The 17238-nt window shown below is 42.3% G+C and overlaps 8 protein-coding genes and 3 non-coding genes across 11 annotated transcripts; 6 read left to right on the top strand and 5 right to left on the bottom strand.

The window, feature by feature from the left end:
• Positions 1–745: 745 nt before the first annotated feature.
• On the top strand, positions 746–1120 carry BX661DRAFT_197096 (uncharacterized protein; the record flags this gene model as incomplete). Its single annotated transcript, XM_051538106.1, has 2 exons — positions 746–955; positions 1040–1120. 2 exons carry the CDS (start codon positions 746–748, stop codon positions 1118–1120), a joined length of 291 nt encoding a protein of 96 aa, XP_051392957.1.
• A 352-nt stretch (positions 1121–1472) lies between these two features.
• BX661DRAFT_179423 (uncharacterized protein) lies at positions 1473–3049 on the bottom strand. Its single transcript, XM_051535189.1, has one exon. It carries the CDS (start codon positions 2811–2813, stop codon positions 1545–1547), a length of 1269 nt encoding a protein of 422 aa, XP_051392956.1. The 5' UTR covers positions 2814–3049; the 3' UTR covers positions 1473–1544.
• A 598-nt stretch (positions 3050–3647) lies between these two features.
• Positions 3648–5272, bottom strand: BX661DRAFT_179422 (uncharacterized protein). Its single transcript, XM_051535188.1, has one exon. The coding sequence runs from the start codon at positions 4937–4939 to the stop codon at positions 3773–3775; it is 1167 nt and encodes a 388-aa protein (XP_051392955.1). The 5' UTR covers positions 4940–5272; the 3' UTR covers positions 3648–3772.
• Positions 5273–6791: 1519 nt separating this feature from the next.
• Positions 6792–7253, top strand: BX661DRAFT_197093 (uncharacterized protein; the record flags this gene model as incomplete). The annotated part of the gene is made up of 1 exon (XM_051538105.1): positions 6792–7253. The coding sequence occupies one exon, from the start codon at positions 6792–6794 to the stop codon at positions 7251–7253; it is 462 nt and encodes a 153-aa protein (XP_051392954.1).
• Positions 7254–7310: 57 nt separating this feature from the next.
• On the bottom strand, positions 7311–7964 carry BX661DRAFT_197092 (uncharacterized protein; the record flags this gene model as incomplete). Its single annotated transcript, XM_051538104.1, has 1 exon — positions 7311–7964. The coding sequence occupies one exon, from the start codon at positions 7962–7964 to the stop codon at positions 7311–7313; it is 654 nt and encodes a 217-aa protein (XP_051392953.1).
• An 874-nt stretch (positions 7965–8838) lies between these two features.
• On the bottom strand, positions 8839–10395 carry BX661DRAFT_179417 (uncharacterized protein; the record flags this gene model as incomplete). The annotated part of the gene is made up of 2 exons (XM_051535187.1): positions 9184–10395; positions 8839–9030 (listed from the first exon to the last, which is right to left on the bottom strand). A coding segment is annotated over exon 1 (1065 nt), but the record flags the coding sequence as incomplete, so codon positions are not given.
• A 346-nt stretch (positions 10396–10741) lies between these two features.
• On the top strand, positions 10742–11551 carry BX661DRAFT_218866 (PUA-like domain-containing protein; the record flags this gene model as incomplete). Its single annotated transcript, XM_051538808.1, has 2 exons — positions 10742–11297; positions 11381–11551. Exons 1-2 carry the CDS (start codon positions 10989–10991, stop codon positions 11549–11551), a joined length of 480 nt encoding a protein of 159 aa, XP_051392951.1. The 5' UTR covers positions 10742–10988.
• Positions 11552–11748: 197 nt separating this feature from the next.
• Positions 11749–11830, top strand: BX661DRAFT_t57. Its single transcript has one exon. It is a non-coding gene; the product is annotated as a tRNA-Ser (tRNA).
• A 1248-nt stretch (positions 11831–13078) lies between these two features.
• BX661DRAFT_t58 lies at positions 13079–13150 on the top strand. The gene has a single exon. It is a non-coding gene; the product is annotated as a tRNA-Pro (tRNA).
• A 65-nt stretch (positions 13151–13215) lies between these two features.
• Positions 13216–13288, bottom strand: BX661DRAFT_t42. Its single transcript has one exon. It is a non-coding gene; the product is annotated as a tRNA-Thr (tRNA).
• A 1379-nt stretch (positions 13289–14667) lies between these two features.
• BX661DRAFT_179413 (uncharacterized protein) lies at positions 14668–16321 on the top strand. The gene has a single exon (XM_051535186.1). The coding sequence runs from the start codon at positions 15009–15011 to the stop codon at positions 16242–16244; it is 1236 nt and encodes a 411-aa protein (XP_051392950.1). The 5' UTR covers positions 14668–15008; the 3' UTR covers positions 16245–16321.
• The last annotated feature ends 917 nt before the right edge of the window (positions 16322–17238 follow it).

Here is a 17238-nt window from a genome sequence, read left to right as displayed (position 1 = left end):
AAGCAAAACAATTTGCGTCAAGTTTACTAATGATAATAATGATTATAGTATCAGCAAATTTGAAAGTAATCTAAATGATAGTACAAAGTGAGAAGTTGTATTTGACCACATTAAGCAGAACAAAAATGCATGGACAGTAACGTGGCGTTAACTTTGAGTAGCGGCAAGGCAATATCTAAAAATGAAATGCATTTGGATATTAAAGTCTCGTTAAAGAAAAATGAGGCAAAATTAATTGGTACATATAATATCAAAAGAACAATTAGTGTTAATTACGATGGTAAAATATTAATATTTAGAGGACCGAAAATTTCAAAAGTAGAATCATTTGCGCTGGAAGCTATTTCTGATGTTAAAACATTTAAAGACCTTAAACAACTTTACAATTGATAATGATAGGGGTACTAAAAACAAAATATCCCAAAATCAATATAATATATTAGGAAATGGTTTGGTGATAATTCTATAGCATATCTCAAGTTTGATCCAAACGTTGAAAATAATTAAATATCAGCCTGCATATTTTGCAAAAACATGTAACGCGCAGTATAGCTTATTGTATAAACATTATTTTATACGTTTACTATGTGGCCTATAAACATAACAATTAAAACAATATACATTACATAATATACTACAATCCACAAAACCATAAAAACCTTAAAAATAGCTTGTGCTGTTTTGTCTATACCCATCAAAACAATTTTTCCGGTAAACATGTCCACAACGGGAGCACGAAACTCTGATGCGAGAGGACTTCCACTGGGATCTTTGGGACCCAGCCGCAGATCTCATGGCTGAGATGATCAACAGACTCCAGCTGTACCCAGGACCGACATATGACATATTAGAGGAACTCAAGAAGCGTGTGGACGCCCACTACCAGGAAAAGAAACTGGGCTTGGGTATGAGGCGCGGCTGGCAGGAGCTGACAGAGGCTAGGTACACCATACTGGTCAAGAAACTCCAAGGGGATTGCACAAAATGAGCAATGGTGTTTGTAAACGAGATCATAGGTAGACAGAACGACTGGTGCAAGGGCAAGTGTAAGCTGCAGATTGAACAGGAGGTGAGGAGATATTTGACCCCTGAGAAACGCCAATTGTTGATGGGACTCTAATCTCAACAAACATCCCGAATACCAAATCCGTGACAAAACGATGACCATGGCCTGCTGAAGTAGCCGCGGGCAAACAGCAATGAGGACAGTAGATATGCACATCAGCTATCTGGCGACGATTGGTGCTCTAGCTGGGAGATCGAGTGCTTGGGTTTAATTTTACTAACATCCTGGCGGACAAACTTCCACCGCCAAGCAATTAGGCCCAGGTATGCAATAGAACCAGGATGATGGGCATGGTGGGGCGGTTTACATCTCATTTTTATAGCATTGGTTTTAATAGCTTGTTCCCATAGAAATTGGAAACATGGCAATTTGTTTGTAATCGAAATAGAGGTTGAACAAACCTGAATGTTTATAAAAATCACTTTTATATGCCAAAGCTGGAAATAAAGAAAATAAAGAAATGATATCTACCTGGATCTTACTCGCTGCCTTGCAGGGCCTGGGCCATGAACATCTTGGTAAGGGCCGGTCCGCGAGACTGGGTGACACCCTTAGTCAGAAGGTTAAGGTTGGCAGTGTTGAGCAGGGCATCAAGGCGAGAGGGCTCCGGCAGGGTCTTGAACATCCGGTCGAGCTCCTTCTCGGAAAGCTCGGGTTCGGGCTGCTCCCCGCGGGCCACGCGGGCAGCGTTGGAGGTGGCCTTGCGCTGCACAAACTGCTGCCTACGGTTGTTCTCCTTGGCCTCGCCGCGCTTCCAGTACATCCACTGGTTAGCATCGTGAATATGGTCATCAATGAGCTCGCTGATAGCTTCAAGCTGGCGCGAGAGCGAGCCTGAGCCGTTCAGGCTCTGGCTGAGGTCGAGGGCGTTTGTGCACATGGGGCGCGACAGGTAGGCGGTCGGGCGCGTGGGCAGAAGACCTGAAAGGTTGTTGTCAAGCGCGTCGGACGACTCTGTGTCGTCGCTAATTGCCGAACGGTCGGCCATCCGCTTGGCACGAAGCTTGGAGTTAAACGAAGACGGGCGCTGGAGGCTCTCGAGTAGCTCCTGCTCAGCATTGGTGGGCCATTGAAGCTCGCTCAGCAAAACTTTGGACAGCGCCGAGGTCTCGACTTGAATGGGCAGCTCCTCCAGGATATTGCCGTAGGTGAGGCCCTTGTCGGCCAGCTCCTTGGTGGTGAACTTGCCGTTCTTGGCCAGATCCTGGTAGACCTGAGACAGGCGGAAGGCGCGCAGTGACAGGTTTCCGGCTTGCTCAGACTTGGAAGTATCATGAATAAGCACAACCGACGAGTTGTTGGGCGAGATCTGGTAGCTAGCCTGCACGTCCAAAAGCGGCTGCTGCATGAAATCGCCCAAGCGGGTCGACTGGTACCAGCCGACAGAGCTGCTGTCGACGTTGACTTCGCGCAGGCACTGAATCATCTCAATCTGGTAGTTGGTCATGTCCTCCTCGGAGCCTGGCTGCGTGGGCACAGCGAATGCGTTAGTGACCTCCAGGACGCCATCAACCTCCAGACCTAGGAGCTGGCCGTTGACCGAAGTCGGGTAGCTCTCGCGCGCGTGCTTGACAATCTTCAGGATGGCCAGAGGGTCGACCTTGACCAATGTCAGGGTCGACACCTTCTCAACATCCAGAACCGAGCGCAGCTGCTTGGGAATTGCGCTAGCGTCGAACGCTGAAAGCTCACTCTGCTCATTGAGTAGCGCCGTCATGGGCTTTGACTGCTTGGTTGTTCCTGCCATTATAATTTATGGTTTCTTTTGGTGTGTAAATGTGAATGATTATCCGCGTCCTTCCTGAAATTCGATGCTGAAATTTATAGATTAAGCACACTTTTGTTCGACTGAATGTGAACGTTCGATTAGGAGTAAAAATATGTGAAATCAAAAACTATGCCAATGGCGAAATCAAGTGTGAAAGAGAGCAAGAAAAAAAGAAAAGAAATTCGAAGGGGCAAATCGGATTGAAAATTTCATGCCTTTTTCCTGCACCCAACTTTTCTTTGGGTTCTTTTTTGCTTTTATTACCACCTTTGACTGCAGTGGCCATTAATCTGGCGTGGAAAAAAATCTGCCTCCACCCATCCATTCATTCATTCATCATTTGCAAATTAAATTAAATTAAATCACTGTGAAGCCAAGCCAAGCGGTAGTAAAAGGGTTGTCATTTTGGAGGTTTTGCAGAAAACCTGTGACTCGATTTTAAGGTGTTCGTATTTAATTTTACTAACACCCTGGCGGACACTTCCACAACCAGGCAATTAGACTCAGGTGTGGATAACTCCCAACCTCATCACCCCTAGAATAATTTTTGTTATAGGGGCATGTAGCCAGGTCTGCAGTAGAACCTATGACGGGCAAGGTGGCCCAGTAGACAGTCTTATTCATCAACTTTAGTTTTTGGGGGTTTTACTTGCTTTATATCTCGCTCAATGTATTATTTAATATGATGGCTCGATTTTGAGAATGCTCAATCAATATGCTACTAATAGCTGTATCAAAATTGATTTTCAGTTTTCAACACTATTTCGTAAAAAAAGCTTGTGTAATTTGCGATAATCATATATTCGCTTGTAACTGGCAATATGAGGAAATGTAGAGAATTTTTTGATTATATACGAAGAAAAAATGAAAATTACGCGTGGTGTTAATATAATAATAATATAATAGAAAATGTTGACACTGTAGAATCAAATTGGTCATTATATTACCTGCCTTCCATCAATAGAAGGTTTTGCAAAGGTGCCAGTGAGCATTGTCGGCGTGTTGAGTCTTGGTCGCTGGATATGCAAATTGCCGCGCAAGGCAATGGGTATGCCTTCCTGGTTGCTATAGACTCTTAGTGGGTTGCGTAGCGTGTCGTCTTCCTCAAATGTGCTTTCGTCGCAGTGGTCGTCTCGATAATAGTCCAGGTTGGTGCTATCGACAGTGTCAAAATTGAGCTGGGTCCCCTGGTAGGTTGTATTGTTTACCTTTGTATAAGGGGTGGTCATGCCAAATAGCCCCGAGCTGACATTGTATTCCTTCTTGTGGCCATCCTTGGTCAGCTTTTTCAGCCAGGCAGTTTCGTACTCGCACCGATAGAACAAGCACATAAAAATTGGATGTCCGATGATGAGCCAAATCATAATATTTGCTGCAAGCACATCAATAAATGTCTTTTCAACACGGCGTGAAAGGATGAGTGGATATTTGGGGAACACCATATTTGTAACGGTTGACTCAACAAGCGCAATCATGGCAACGGCGAAAATAGCCAGCGACTCACGGAACTCATTAAAACTCGACTGTATATTGCGTAGACGGAAAATCAGCGCCGCGACACATGACCAAAGAACCCATTGAATTGAAATGGCAACAATGCGGAATCCCTGGGTTACGTTGCACGCCTCCATCATGTCGATTTGCTGTACTGTGAGCTCGGTTTTTATGAGCTGAATAACTAGGCAGTATATGACATTTACCAACACCACAACAGTGAGGTAAATAAAAACTGTAAGCCCGCGGAAGGGTTTGCCCTGATTGAACACTCGGTCGAGAGCAAAAAAGCGGACAATGTGCATTGATGCGTATACATAACAGAACAAGACTCGAAACCAAATGATCCACAATTTGCAATGGGCAAATGGGCCTTTTATGCGGACGTGTCCGTTGGAAACAACGTCTCCAAGAAACCAAAGAAACCCAGATACGTGTATGCATGTGGTCCAGGACAAGTTTTTTGCACGAATTGGCCGATACTTTTTGTTAAACCACGCGTAGACCACCATTATTGTTGTCAAGCCGAATAGCCCGCTGCAAACAACTATTACGACCATGTCTGTGCTGCCGACAGGGGTAACATTGATACCATACATGTTGCTTAGCATCTACAAATTAATAAAGCGCATAAGGTTAAAAAGTAACACAATTTCAGTATCGCACGTGGCTGACAATTAGAAAAGACATATTGTAAATGTGGCCTGTGCACTAGTACTTTTTACGTGATTAAGTTGGCTAAAATGCACGCTGCATAGAACAGGTTTGGTAGTACCTACGTTTGCTCGTGTGTCTGGATCCAGACTTTGTTGGGGCAAGAAACCAGTCATTATTGCCGGCGTAGTCTGTCAGACAATGTAATGTTGAATATATGTTTGTGTGGTGTCGTGAAAGTAAAATATGAATAGCCCAAGAACGCGTATTGAACGTAGCAAATAATATAAAAGTTTTTTTTTAAAAAAAATTACAGTACAATATCAAAAAAACAATGAAAAATATTTCAGTGCGCACACAAAAAGAAGAGGGCACTCAGTATACAGACCGTCTGCTGGTGAGTATGCTGCCATGTAGCCGCAATTCATCCATATAGGAACAAACAATTCCCTTTTATAAACCCACAGGTTTACCCCTTGTCAATGCACCAAAAACCAGAAGCCACGCAAATCGTGACAAACCGCAGACGCAAATTGAAAGAGGTGTAAAAAACAATTGGGCAGACACGATGGAATTAATGGCATGCATGTGCTTCGGATGCAAATCGCGCACATTGTCCCCTTGTCGATTACTCTGATCTTTGTCCATTTTTGGAACACTTGTTGAAAAATCAATATTCTTCTCACAAAGACACTTTGAGCTATTGAGATTTTCCGAGTAAATGTACATTATTCACATAGCCCATGTGTGCTTTCCAATGTTTTGTAATGTCTAAATAATAATTATAACACGCCTATGACGTGAGGCTTTCTTTCCAGTTTTATTTACAAGTGTGTATTTTTAAACATACGTCATTGTTGAACTTTCACTTGCCATGTTGGATGTGCTGAAAATTTACTATTTTGCATGCAGCGCTTACTGATCAAGCAAACTGGTATTTTTGTGGTGAAAACGGGTGCACTATTCTTTAAAAACATTGTATTTTTAGTTGACCAGCAGGTGCATAACAGGAATTTCGCGTGTGACCACCGCAATGCTTAATTGCCTTCCTTTAAACTGGGTGAGATTTGCTTGGTGGCGTCATGAAAGGACACTGGCTACTTTTATAACAATTAGTAGTTGAAAACTTTCTGTCTACAAGGCAAAAATAAAAATATTCGTATGCAATCGGATACGCTTGACATTCCTTCCCCACGAGAACAAGGCCAATAAAGAGATTCGCTGGTATTTTAATGGAGCGAATGACACCGTACATCCAGTCGATCTTGTTTGTTTGATTTATGAGTGTTTGTGTGCATTTGCGCAAGCAAGTACTTTCAAATTAGAACACACCTATAACAGTATTTTGTACGCTCTTTACTTGCCTTGATTGATGTGTTTGCTTGTTTTCAGTTGTAATCGAACAACGTATTGTTGCTGGAAAGGAAGGCGTCAATACTATTGCCAAGACGAGCGCAGAAGATAGTATAAAAATCCGAAAACAAAAACGAAAAGGTTGGATTGGATAAAAGTCTGCGTTTTCGTTTTTTATTTGGAAAATCGCTGGCTTTGCTGTGGTTGCATGAAGCAGAGCAAAGTAGAGCAGAGATTCTCAAAGTTTAGCGGCAATAACAAAAGGTCACTTTATCCAGAAATGAATGCATGAGCGCGTGATTGAACCCCACAAGCAGATACTGACTTGCAGCGATGATCTGGCTGCGGCTCACTGTGCACCACGCTGTCACGCTATTATTGACACCCGATCTGCATATCTCAAGTCTGTATACTGATAAACCTTTATTTTTTGTTTCTGAAATGCAAACCAACAATATGAGCTCAACTAGCGACGATGATATCTGGGATCTCGACCAGGACGACATATCCAGCGAGCGAGCAATCGCTGCCCAATCCCTGAGAAAACTTGAAAACGAGTTCAACAACGCTGGCTACAAGTACGGTGTGGATGCCAGCAAAACTGATCATATGCAGGAGGGCTTTGACCAAGGGCTAGAGCTCGGCATGCAGCGCGGACGAGCACTGGGTGCCCTTCTGGGTGCACTGGTCTCTCAGCGCGAGCTGTGCAAAAAGCTTGAGCTGCCCGCAGAAAATGTTGACAAGCTGGTGATGCGAATACGCGCAATGAACCACAAAGGTGCCATCAAGGAGGCATATTCACAGACTGTCGATATTGCCAAGGGGGCCAGCGAGCCCACAGAAAAGTATCTTATCCTTGCCAAAGAGGCCGAGGAGGCGATTCAGCGACTAGATGCGGTGATTTCAAGCAATAAGTGATCAATTGACTAAAAAAACATATTTGTATTAAAAAATGGAATCAATTCTAGCACATTTTTACTTTGCGCATGAAGTGGAGGCGATAGGTGCCGGGGCAGGCACTGGCACCGAAGGAGCAACTGTGGGCACCGAAGGCACCTGTATGTTTGTAACAGAGATCGGCAGCACAGTGATGGGATAGGCTGGCACGAGAGCTCCCGGGGAAGATGTCACAGGAGAAATAACAGAGGGAATAGTCACAGTTATGGGAGCAGCTGTGGGAGTGGGCGTGGAATTGGGCTTGCTTGTCGGCAAAGTGAACTTGGGGTTGGGCCTGGGGTTGGGTCTGGGCCTAGGCTTGACTGCCGAGGAAATGGGCACGGGAGCCGGCGCGGGCACAGGCACTGACGGTGCTGGGACCGCGGGCGGCTGACCGTTGTTGTACCCTGGGACCTTGGCAGTGGCAGTGGGGGCGGCGGTGGCGGCGGGCGCTGTGGCAGTGGCGGTAGGGAAAGCTGAGATAATAATTGACTTGCCGCTGCCGGGCTGGGCGCTGCAGCCTTCAATGGTGGTGTTGATTCCGACATCTGGGCATGCGGAGACAGTCAACTTAACATTTCCAAGCAGGTTGGGCAACAGGGCGCGCTTCTGGGCACCATTCTCAACGGGGGCAGCGACAGCCAGTGTTGCGGCAACGAGAGAGATAGCGACAAATCTGTAGATTCCGACCATTGTGTGAAGCAACAGGTAATTAAAGGGTGTTGATTGGGAGGAAAGGATTGGGAGGAAAAGATGGAATGGCTGGGAGTAGAGTGAAGCGCGAATGCGAATGCGAGTTGCTAGGCGACGAGAGTGGAAGTGAACTTGGAAGCAGGTAAGCTTGTAATATGTGAATGAATGTCGAAAGATAAAAATTGTAAGCCGGCCCGTCTGCTTTTAAGTCTACCGAAAAGAATCAAAGATGCACCCCACATCTTTGAGTACACCCGGCGGGAATGAATATTACAACAACGCTTTTGCATTTAATTTGAAAATACAAATAGTGTATTGTATTGTGTTGTTATTTGTGATCTTGGAATCTTGCATGCACACTTGGTCTGTTTGGCAACATTTCCGGCCATTTTATTCAACGTTGCAAGTCGTTTAATGCAAAAACGCTTTGCATTTTAAAGGTTAACAGGGGCTTTTCCCGATCATGAAGAGAACGTTGGGAATGACGAAAAACTCCCGGTTACTATAATTTTGCAAAATATGCCGCGTCCAGGTTCAAGTGTTACTGCTTAAAAATATAATCGTATTATCCTGTAAACATAGTTTATTGGCTCGGGGCAGCCAGGATTCTTCGAATCTGGCTTTAATAATATAATGAAGAAAATAATGAGACTACAAAAATTTAAAAAATCAAATATCCTGCAAATCGACATCTTTCCCATCCAGATTACATAGCAACCTGTCGTTGTAGACTCAAGATCAGCCGACTCGAACGGTATCTTTTTGCGCAAAAAAAATTGGGGAGACCGCTTGCCTGTAAGCAGGGCTTTAAGGATAATTCGGAAGGTCAGCACTGCGGCCATATCGCGATTCCACTTCCATTTACCTGATGAAACTTTTTTGCCACCCTTAATCAGCGATGACAAAAATACTGGGAAACAGCTGCAGCACAAAAAATAGTTGCTCGGTTAGAGAGTAATCTACTGCTAAATTCTTATGAATATTTCACATGTTTGTACTGCCTTTTTTCTACCTCTGGCGAAAAGTGTTAACGCACTGTTAACTTACCCTTTAACGAAATCTAAAGGTAAGTGCATAAACATAATTTCAAATTTTTCTCAATGGTTAGGGATTTGTTATAGCGTAGTGTCCTCAAGCAATTGTATTTTAATTTTAGAACTATATTACTGACATTTACATGTTTGAAGGTGTGTATCCAATGTGTATCGATTATATTTAGTTACCAATTAAAAGTATTGCGAAAAATGAACTTTGATAGTAAATTTGTAAGATCTCACATTCCACGCTGCCCGAACAATGCCAGATGGTCATCCCAAAATGTTTACTGGCGCGACCGCGCTAAACTGCTGCGCAAAATAGTGACCGACTGGAGTAGAATTACCAGGTGTGACAACGATTTCAGGCACCGGGTCATTAACATCAGCCGAAAAAGTAAACTGTGCCATGGTGATGGGAATAGACTTGGCCAATGGCCAATCCGAGGAGTTTACGGGAGTTTCTAGCGTCTGAGAAAACTCCGTACATTGGGTTGTCGGCAAATTCACTGAATTTATTGGCGCGGGTGCATGCGGGTTGCTTGTGCTGAAAGAGATAATGGCAATTTGTGTGGCCAAATATTTTGTAACCTCAAGCGCTTTCAAGTTCGGGGCTGATGAGAACTGCTGAGAGGCAGGTTTCTCTCCTGTTGTTGGCAAAGATTTAAATTCCAACGTCAGAAACCGTGGAGGAGATATTGGCAATGGGGTTGGCAGCAACGAAATTGGAAATTTAGACTGAGACTGCGACTGTGTTTGCATCTGAGGTGTCAACAGAGGCAACGATGATTTCTGCGTCGACGACAAAATTGTTTGTGAGGGTGGCAGTGTTGCAGTTGCAGTTGCAGTTGCCGAAGAAATCGATAGTAGAGGTGGCAGCATTGCAGTTGACGATAGAATTGGCGGTGGAGGTGGTGGCGTTGTAGTCGATGACAAAACCAGAAGTGGGGGTGGCGGCATTGAAATTGACTGCTGTGGTTGTGTTGATGGTTTTAGTTCCTGAGTTGGTGTGATGTAAATTGAAGTGCTTGGCGACACATTCTTGTACTCTGCCAAATGCAACTTGATGCTGGATTGAGATATCGATGCGGTGCTGGGATTTGATGCAGACGCTGGATTATTCACTAGAGGCTGTGCTGGGGGTACATACTTTGGGCATGCCGGGTTACTGGACTGTGATGCAGGCTTGGTGCCCGCACTGCCTTTTCTCGAAAAACTCAGATCAAGCTGAGGGCAAATAGCAATCTCCAAATCAACCTTGCCCAGCAGGCTTCCCAACAGAGAGCCTTGCCCAGGCATTGCTAAAACGCAAGTAGCAATGGTGATAATAGTTGTAAGGCGCATGATAGTTGCTCGATAATAAAGATAATAAAATTGATGCAAAGACTAAAGTGATATTCGCAAGTTAAACAGTTTAGAAAATTATTTGCCGTATTTGAAATCATGTCAACACGCGGATCTTTATATAAACTTTTGAAGACAAAGTGAGGCTGCTAACAACATCCTACCACCCCCACGATATACTTTGATGTGATTGTCAAACGTTGGCCTGCAATGTATGTTTACACGTAAACATAATTATTTTTTATATAAGCAGTAGACTGATTTAAAAAGTCAACGTTTTCACTATAAAAACTCCTGGTGGCCAACTGTCAACCCATACATTATGTGTATTAATTAAAAAGCCTGTGTCTGTAGAGGTGTCCAGCAACATTAGGAATAGAATAAAGACATTACTGCTACCAATTGTTATTTTTACACTTGCTATTCGTATCGATGCCACCACTTCGTAGATCCGCGCGTATTAACTCTACATCAGCGATGGGGTCACCAAAACCAAAGCCACCCTCCGCAAATGTAAACAATATTCTGATTGGCCAGACATGAAAATATACACAAAATCATCATCTAAAACCCCGAAAACTGCGCGTTTTAATAATACTACTACAATGTCATATTTTATATTTTGTAGAAAAGGCAATATTGGCTAATGAAAGCCGAACCAGAGACTCGAATTGTCAAGGGCGTTGATGTAAAATTCAGCATAGATAATTTGCGTCAAATGCCAAACTCTATCTCGGAGTGGGACGGCGTGAGGAACTTTGAGGCGCGTAACATTATGCGAGATCAGATGAAGATTGGCGACAAAATACTTTTTTACCACTCCAATTGCAAGGCTCCGGGAGTTGCCGGTGTAGCAACTATTGTTCGCGAGGGATATCCTGATTACACAGCATTTGACCCAGATCACCCCTATTTTGACACCAAGTCTAATAAAGAGGAGCCCAAGTGGTATATGGTATGTTTATTTTAATACACTACCTAAAAACAGTAATAATTTGTTTTCGCGGTTAACTAATACTACTAAATCGTATGCTATAGGTTGACGTTCAGTTTGAGTGCAAGTTTAGCCAAGTTTTGACTCTAAATAGTCTTAAACAGGCCGATGAGCTTAAGGAGATGGTTCTGATAAAACGAGGGCGTCTGTCAGTGCAACCGGTGCGTAAGAGCGAGTACGATTTTATTTTATCAAATGCTGAAATTGAAGGCTAATACAATAATATATTGTCAAGTTCAAACAAAGCCTGCCAAAACAATAGTGCAGTGACACTCGCAGTATTTTTATAACCAAGCCAGGTGTCAAAAAACCGCTTTACAAACTGCAAGCAGCAAACATAATAGATCAATGTGGGATGGTCTCCAAGATAACCCGTTTAGAAACCAGAGCAGTAGCTTGGTAATAATTACTAGTCAGTTTGGCCGAGTGGTTAAGGCGACAGACTCGAAATCTGTTGGGCGTTGCCCGCACAGGTTCAAATCCTGTAGCTGACGTTAACTTTTGCACCCTTCGCCATTGTTGTCACCGATGCCCCGCATTGCATACTTTTCTATTTCCTCAACCCGATTGAGACTTATATGACCACATCAAACCACATCTCTAACTATTTAATATACCAAAAACGATGCGTACAGACAGGCATCCACTATTTTTCCGTGTCTTTTTTACTTAATCAGACCTGTATATTATCACAGTCGACCATACTGTCGTGCTCTATAAAAATGTGGGTCTAAATCGATATATTCAAGTCTTAAAAATTGCTTACTTAACTGAAAAAGGGGGCAGCGCTGTAAACATCATGGTGTTCCTTGATGTCAGCCAGCAATAACAGAAATGTGTATAGTGGCCATGAGGGCGATCTTGATTCTTGAAAAGGGAAGACAGTGGTTTGAAATGTGTGTTGGGCACCACACATACAGCCACACAATATGTAAGCTCACAAAACAATTTAAACGTCGAGAGCGAGCACTAGGCATGGCCCGAGATAGATACCAAAGCAGGCAGACATCATTTATCCTCAGGGCGCTTGCTAACATCAACCAACTGGTCTGACTGATACGCACACGAAGTCAATAAAAATTCAACAAAATAGCATGCCTGTGCTTAAAATAAGCGCGGGGGAAAAGAGGAACAGTAAATGGATTGAATACAATCGACACAAAATGAACCACAAAAAAACAAAAACAAAAACAAAAAAAGGAATCTGGAGCATAGCACAAAAATTGAGAGATGTGAGAATTAAAACAAAAAGGAATGAGTAAACAGAATGCCAGTCACAATGGGTGGAGAAACATCCAAAAACTATGGAATTTGATGTTTCAGACAAATCGCGCCAAAATACGCCGCAGCCACAAAGTCTTGTTCGAGTCGCGGGTATTTAAAAACAATAGCATTATTGTGATAACTCGTGAATCGGAATATTATTAATGGTTTGGTCAAAACAATAACGAGTGTGGAGAAAGGCTATACTATCTGTTTGAAGAAGATAAAAACGAGTGTGAAGAAAGGCTATACTATTTGTTTGAAAAAGATAAAAACAAGTGTGGAGAAAGGCTATACTATCTGTTTGAAGAAGATAAAAACGAGCAATACGGGCGGTATTGCTCACAACAATATACAGCAAAAAGACTAAAAAATTTCAAAAGCATTGGCCAAACTAATATCGATGTATAGTGTGCCAAGGTAGCTTGATCAGAAAGTCAGTTAGTAGCTCGTAAAAACAGCCAATTAGTTGACAATAGGGTTCAGTGGTCTAGCGGTATGATTCTCGCTTAGGGTGCGAGAGGTCCCGGGTTCAAGTCCCGGCTGAGCCCATTACTTTTTGCAAAACGGTTTACTTTTATTTTTATAAAAGTAAGTCTTTGTTTGGCAAAAGATATGCCTTCTACCAGAATCGAACTGGTGACCTTCTGCTTACTAGGCAGACGCTCTGCCATCTGAGCCAAGAAGGCTTATCAATCAGACTAATCTGATTGGTTCTGGTCATTAGTCTTTTGGCACACCAAAACTCTTGAGCATATCTAGCTGTTGCGTTGAGATGCAGTGTATATTTTTGTGGGGTGGCATTCTTGTTGCTTGTCGGTTAATCTGCGCGCGTTGAGTGTAAAAGGCAAAAGTTCAACCGGATGCAAGGTGAAAACGCGTGCGATATACCCAAGTGACCTGCGCTGGAAACGTCGATACTTCCATTTGATTTTACACATTGTACTTTTCCCAAACACAAATGACGACCTGTCTGCAAGTGCAAATGACTGCCGCCATATGACGCAATCAGCAATGCTTCGACAGTTCTGGTAACAAAAATACGTTATATCTGCCTAACATCCTGCATATACTGGCGATCATATTTGCAGACCCCGTCAATTGTTCAGTCTGTATGGTGTGGGTTCACTTTGTCAAAAGCAGATACTAATCACTTAGAATGACAACCAGCAAATTTGGAACATTAACAATCACATATGCTGTGTATCCGGTTTTTTTTGGTTTGCATTACTCAAACTCATTTTTTATTTTTGGATTATGCAATGGTGCTCGGTGCGCAATTGGGAGCGCACATCTCAAGGGTTTTTTTTGGCTCTTTGGGAACGGGCAATTTAATTATATTGTTTGCCCTGGCAATCACTGCATCTGGCCACTCGTTATGCCTGTTTGATCCATATCAGCGTTAATAAATCCCCTATTGAGATTTTAGATTAGCGACTAAAGTGAAAACCTGATTAACTTATAAAATGCAATTTGTATCTGTTAATGCGATTGCTGCATTGTCGGCAGCAATCCCTTCAGAACATTCATGCTCTTGTTTGCGTGCTTGCATGAAACTTGTTGGCAATATTGCTCCTACTTGTTTGCATTGAGTGAGGTTGGATTGCTATTTTTATTACAAAGGAAAAGGCCACTCTTCGCGAAAGTATAAATATTGAATCGGCCTTTTTCGCTACAAATTTGCAGATCGCTGGCGGGTGAGAATGTGGACTGACTTGTTTTCGCGCTTATAAATTTACATAAATCCACATATTTAAAGTCCACGGGAGTTTATGCACTAGCATGAGTTTTCAAGGCAGTCTGCCTATTGCGGATTTATAAAAGGAACACAAATGAGCAAACGGGAAATAGCAAGTTTTAAGCGGGTGTGCGACATGCGAAGATCATTCCTTATTTTTATTTTTCACTTGGTGCTATCAAGTATATCGGCATAGTATATATAATGTTTTTTTCGGCGCGGTGTTATATATTTTGGCTCCAAAGTCAAACATCCATTTTTGGTAAATAAAAAACAAATATTCAGAAATGGCAGGTGTGATGAACGGATTGAATATTTTTTGGAGGTATAATATGTGACACCCCTTAGGCTTCAGTAATCAGTTTGGCAAGCACGCCTCTCCTTTTTTCTCTTTTTCTCTTTTTTTGCTTATTCGTCACCTTTTTACGTTTACGTTTATTTTTACATTAATGATACTTCTTATATTTTCCTTACTCGATATTTAATACCTCATTCATCATTATTTTATACGCTTCCTTTATTAAATTTATTACTATTTTATTTGTTTGTTTGTACGCGCTAGTTTCAGCCAGCATCAATTAACGACCCATCGATAAAGCCGCAAACGCCTGAGAAAAAATAAAACAGTCCACGGCTACATCAGCAAATTTTACACAGCGCTAACCAGTTTGATGTCCGAACTCAGAGCAACACCCAGAAATGCTGTGGGCATATTCAACAGCCAGGAGGAACGGATAGCAACGCTTGAAAAAATATTTAAAATGCGCGTGTACCCTGTCGGTAAAACTGACACGCTCGTAATTGGTTTGAGCAGCGCAATTTTTGGGGTTACCTTTATCTTTATGGTTATTGCCTGGTCTAAGTACAAATACCGTCCCATCCGCGCTAAGAATATGCTATTGACAACGTGTATGTTCTTCTCCGGCATAATGTGGTTCGTCGGGGACATTCCAATGAACGGCCATGTTCTTCTCGAAGGGCCTTGGCGCCTGTGCAAGTTTTGGAACGTTTGGGTACGAGTGCTTTTCTGCTTCATTTACACAACGGTGCTGTTCAGTCGGTGCTATGCTCTTGATCGCGTGTTCAATCAGAACAAACCAACCAGTGGCTGGGCGTACTATGCACCTAGCGTTCTGCTGTTTGCGTTTATAATTATTTACTCGATAGTAACTCAGGCCATGCCTGACAAGCTGACGATTGGATATCGGGAGGATTACGAGTTATGCACAACGACCGATGGATACGTGATTGTCACGCTCACCATGCTGTGGGCCAACTGGCTTATCATCATTGCCATGATGTACCGTCTGCGCAACATTCAGTCGACATTCAACGAGTTTTACGAGTTTTTGTGCATCAGTTTCTTTGGAATCGCGGCCATGGTCAAGACCAATGTTGTACACTACACACATGCAAAGTATCCTTACACTCTCGGATATCGCGTGGCTGAGACTATAGGCGATGTCATCATTATCAACGGCATTATTCTGCTCATCATTGGTTACCCGGTAGTCATGAGCATCATCCGGCCCAGGGAGTATGAGCGCGAGTGGCTGCTGAGACTCAGAACCGATGGTCTGCAGGACATGTACGAGGGCAATTTTAATGTGCGCACCGATGGCCCCCTGCATTACTTAAGAATGAGTAGTTCGGTTTCAAACCAAGCAGATAAGGCACTCGATGAGAGTGCAGCCAATGGTGATCAATCATTTGTTATTCAAGGTTTTGGTCATCCCATTGATAATGGCGATTCAGCAGGAGTAAACTCAGGCTATTTCCCAATTAAAGGCATGTCAGCCGCCACTCCACATACTTCTCACAACCACATTATGCGTGGGTTTGACAACTCATCAGTCAAGTCGGTGGAGACAATCAATGGCGTAGCAAAGGACAGACATATTCTATAATTTTCTGGCTAGCTTGTTTGGACACCAAATACACCAAAAATTTAATTGTTTTATAATAAAAATATTGTATACTATAATGCATGCCAAAATTATGAGAATACATGTGCAACATAAAAAATTTGAGTGGCCGTCTTTGTAAAAAGCAGGCGTGTTTCTTAAAAATTTGTATTTTTACAAAACAAGCAAGTTGGCAACCGAAATTTTAATTTTTAAAGATAATTAATCCAAATTGCTTACAGTATGTGTAAAATTCAGGTTTCTGTATTTGCAATGTGCAGAAGTATAACATTATCTAAAGCAACTATTATTATTATTTCAAAAGTAGAGATATATTTTACATGCCTGAAATCTCGGTTAATACACACGGATGCATACCGAATCAAACAAATTATTAGTTTAACAGATAATTTAGCTATTAAACACAGTTTATTTTTAAATCAATATTTACTTAAATAATTATGATTCTACTTTTCAAACTTTTATTTTTATCTTGGCAATGATCAATTAGTTTATTGACCAATCCTAGAGCTGTAACAATTTTTTTAAACAATTATGTTAGACCTATCAACAGATCCCTTGCATGGGTCTATAATTTTGTTTCCTTGAATTACCTCCCCGTTCTTTTGGCGATATATTATAAATTCGTCTAGACCTTCAAACCTGTACGTATTCTCATTTTTATCTTCAGAATAGCATTGTATTTGCGAAACAAAACAATAAAAAACAACAAGAACGACATACAATATGCTGCAGCCAAACACTGGTAATAAACAAGGAAAAAGAAAGTGTGTAATTGCTGAAATCACCAGCTGTGTTGTTATCACTGCTGTTTGTCATTGTAAGTATGTGTATGTGTAAGTGTGTCGTCAGCGGTCTCAATGCTCCTGTCAAATGCATTGGTATTAATAGCCATTGCCAGCCCAGTACTAATATGGCCATTATCTACATTGACAGGCAAGCAAACAACGCAAACAAACAGAAAGTATTATAATCA

This window comes from Kickxella alabastrina, assembly GCF_025024165.1.
Source record: "Kickxella alabastrina strain RSA 675 chromosome Unknown BX661scaffold_6, whole genome shotgun sequence".
Lineage (NCBI taxonomy): Eukaryota > Fungi > Kickxellomycota > Kickxellomycetes > Kickxellales > Kickxellaceae > Kickxella > Kickxella alabastrina.
The sequence above is the reverse complement of the archived record's forward strand: the minus strand, read 5'-3'. Positions and strand labels throughout refer to the sequence as shown.

Coding starts and splice junctions, on each gene's coding strand:
- BX661DRAFT_179423 (XM_051535189.1), bottom strand. CDS start 2,813: ATGGCAGGAACAACCAAGCAGTCAAAGCCCATGACGGCGCTACTCAAT.
- BX661DRAFT_179422 (XM_051535188.1), bottom strand. CDS start 4,939: ATGCTAAGCAACATGTATGGTATCAATGTTACCCCTGTCGGCAGCACA.
- BX661DRAFT_179413 (XM_051535186.1), top strand. CDS start 15,009: ATGTCCGAACTCAGAGCAACACCCAGAAATGCTGTGGGCATATTCAAC.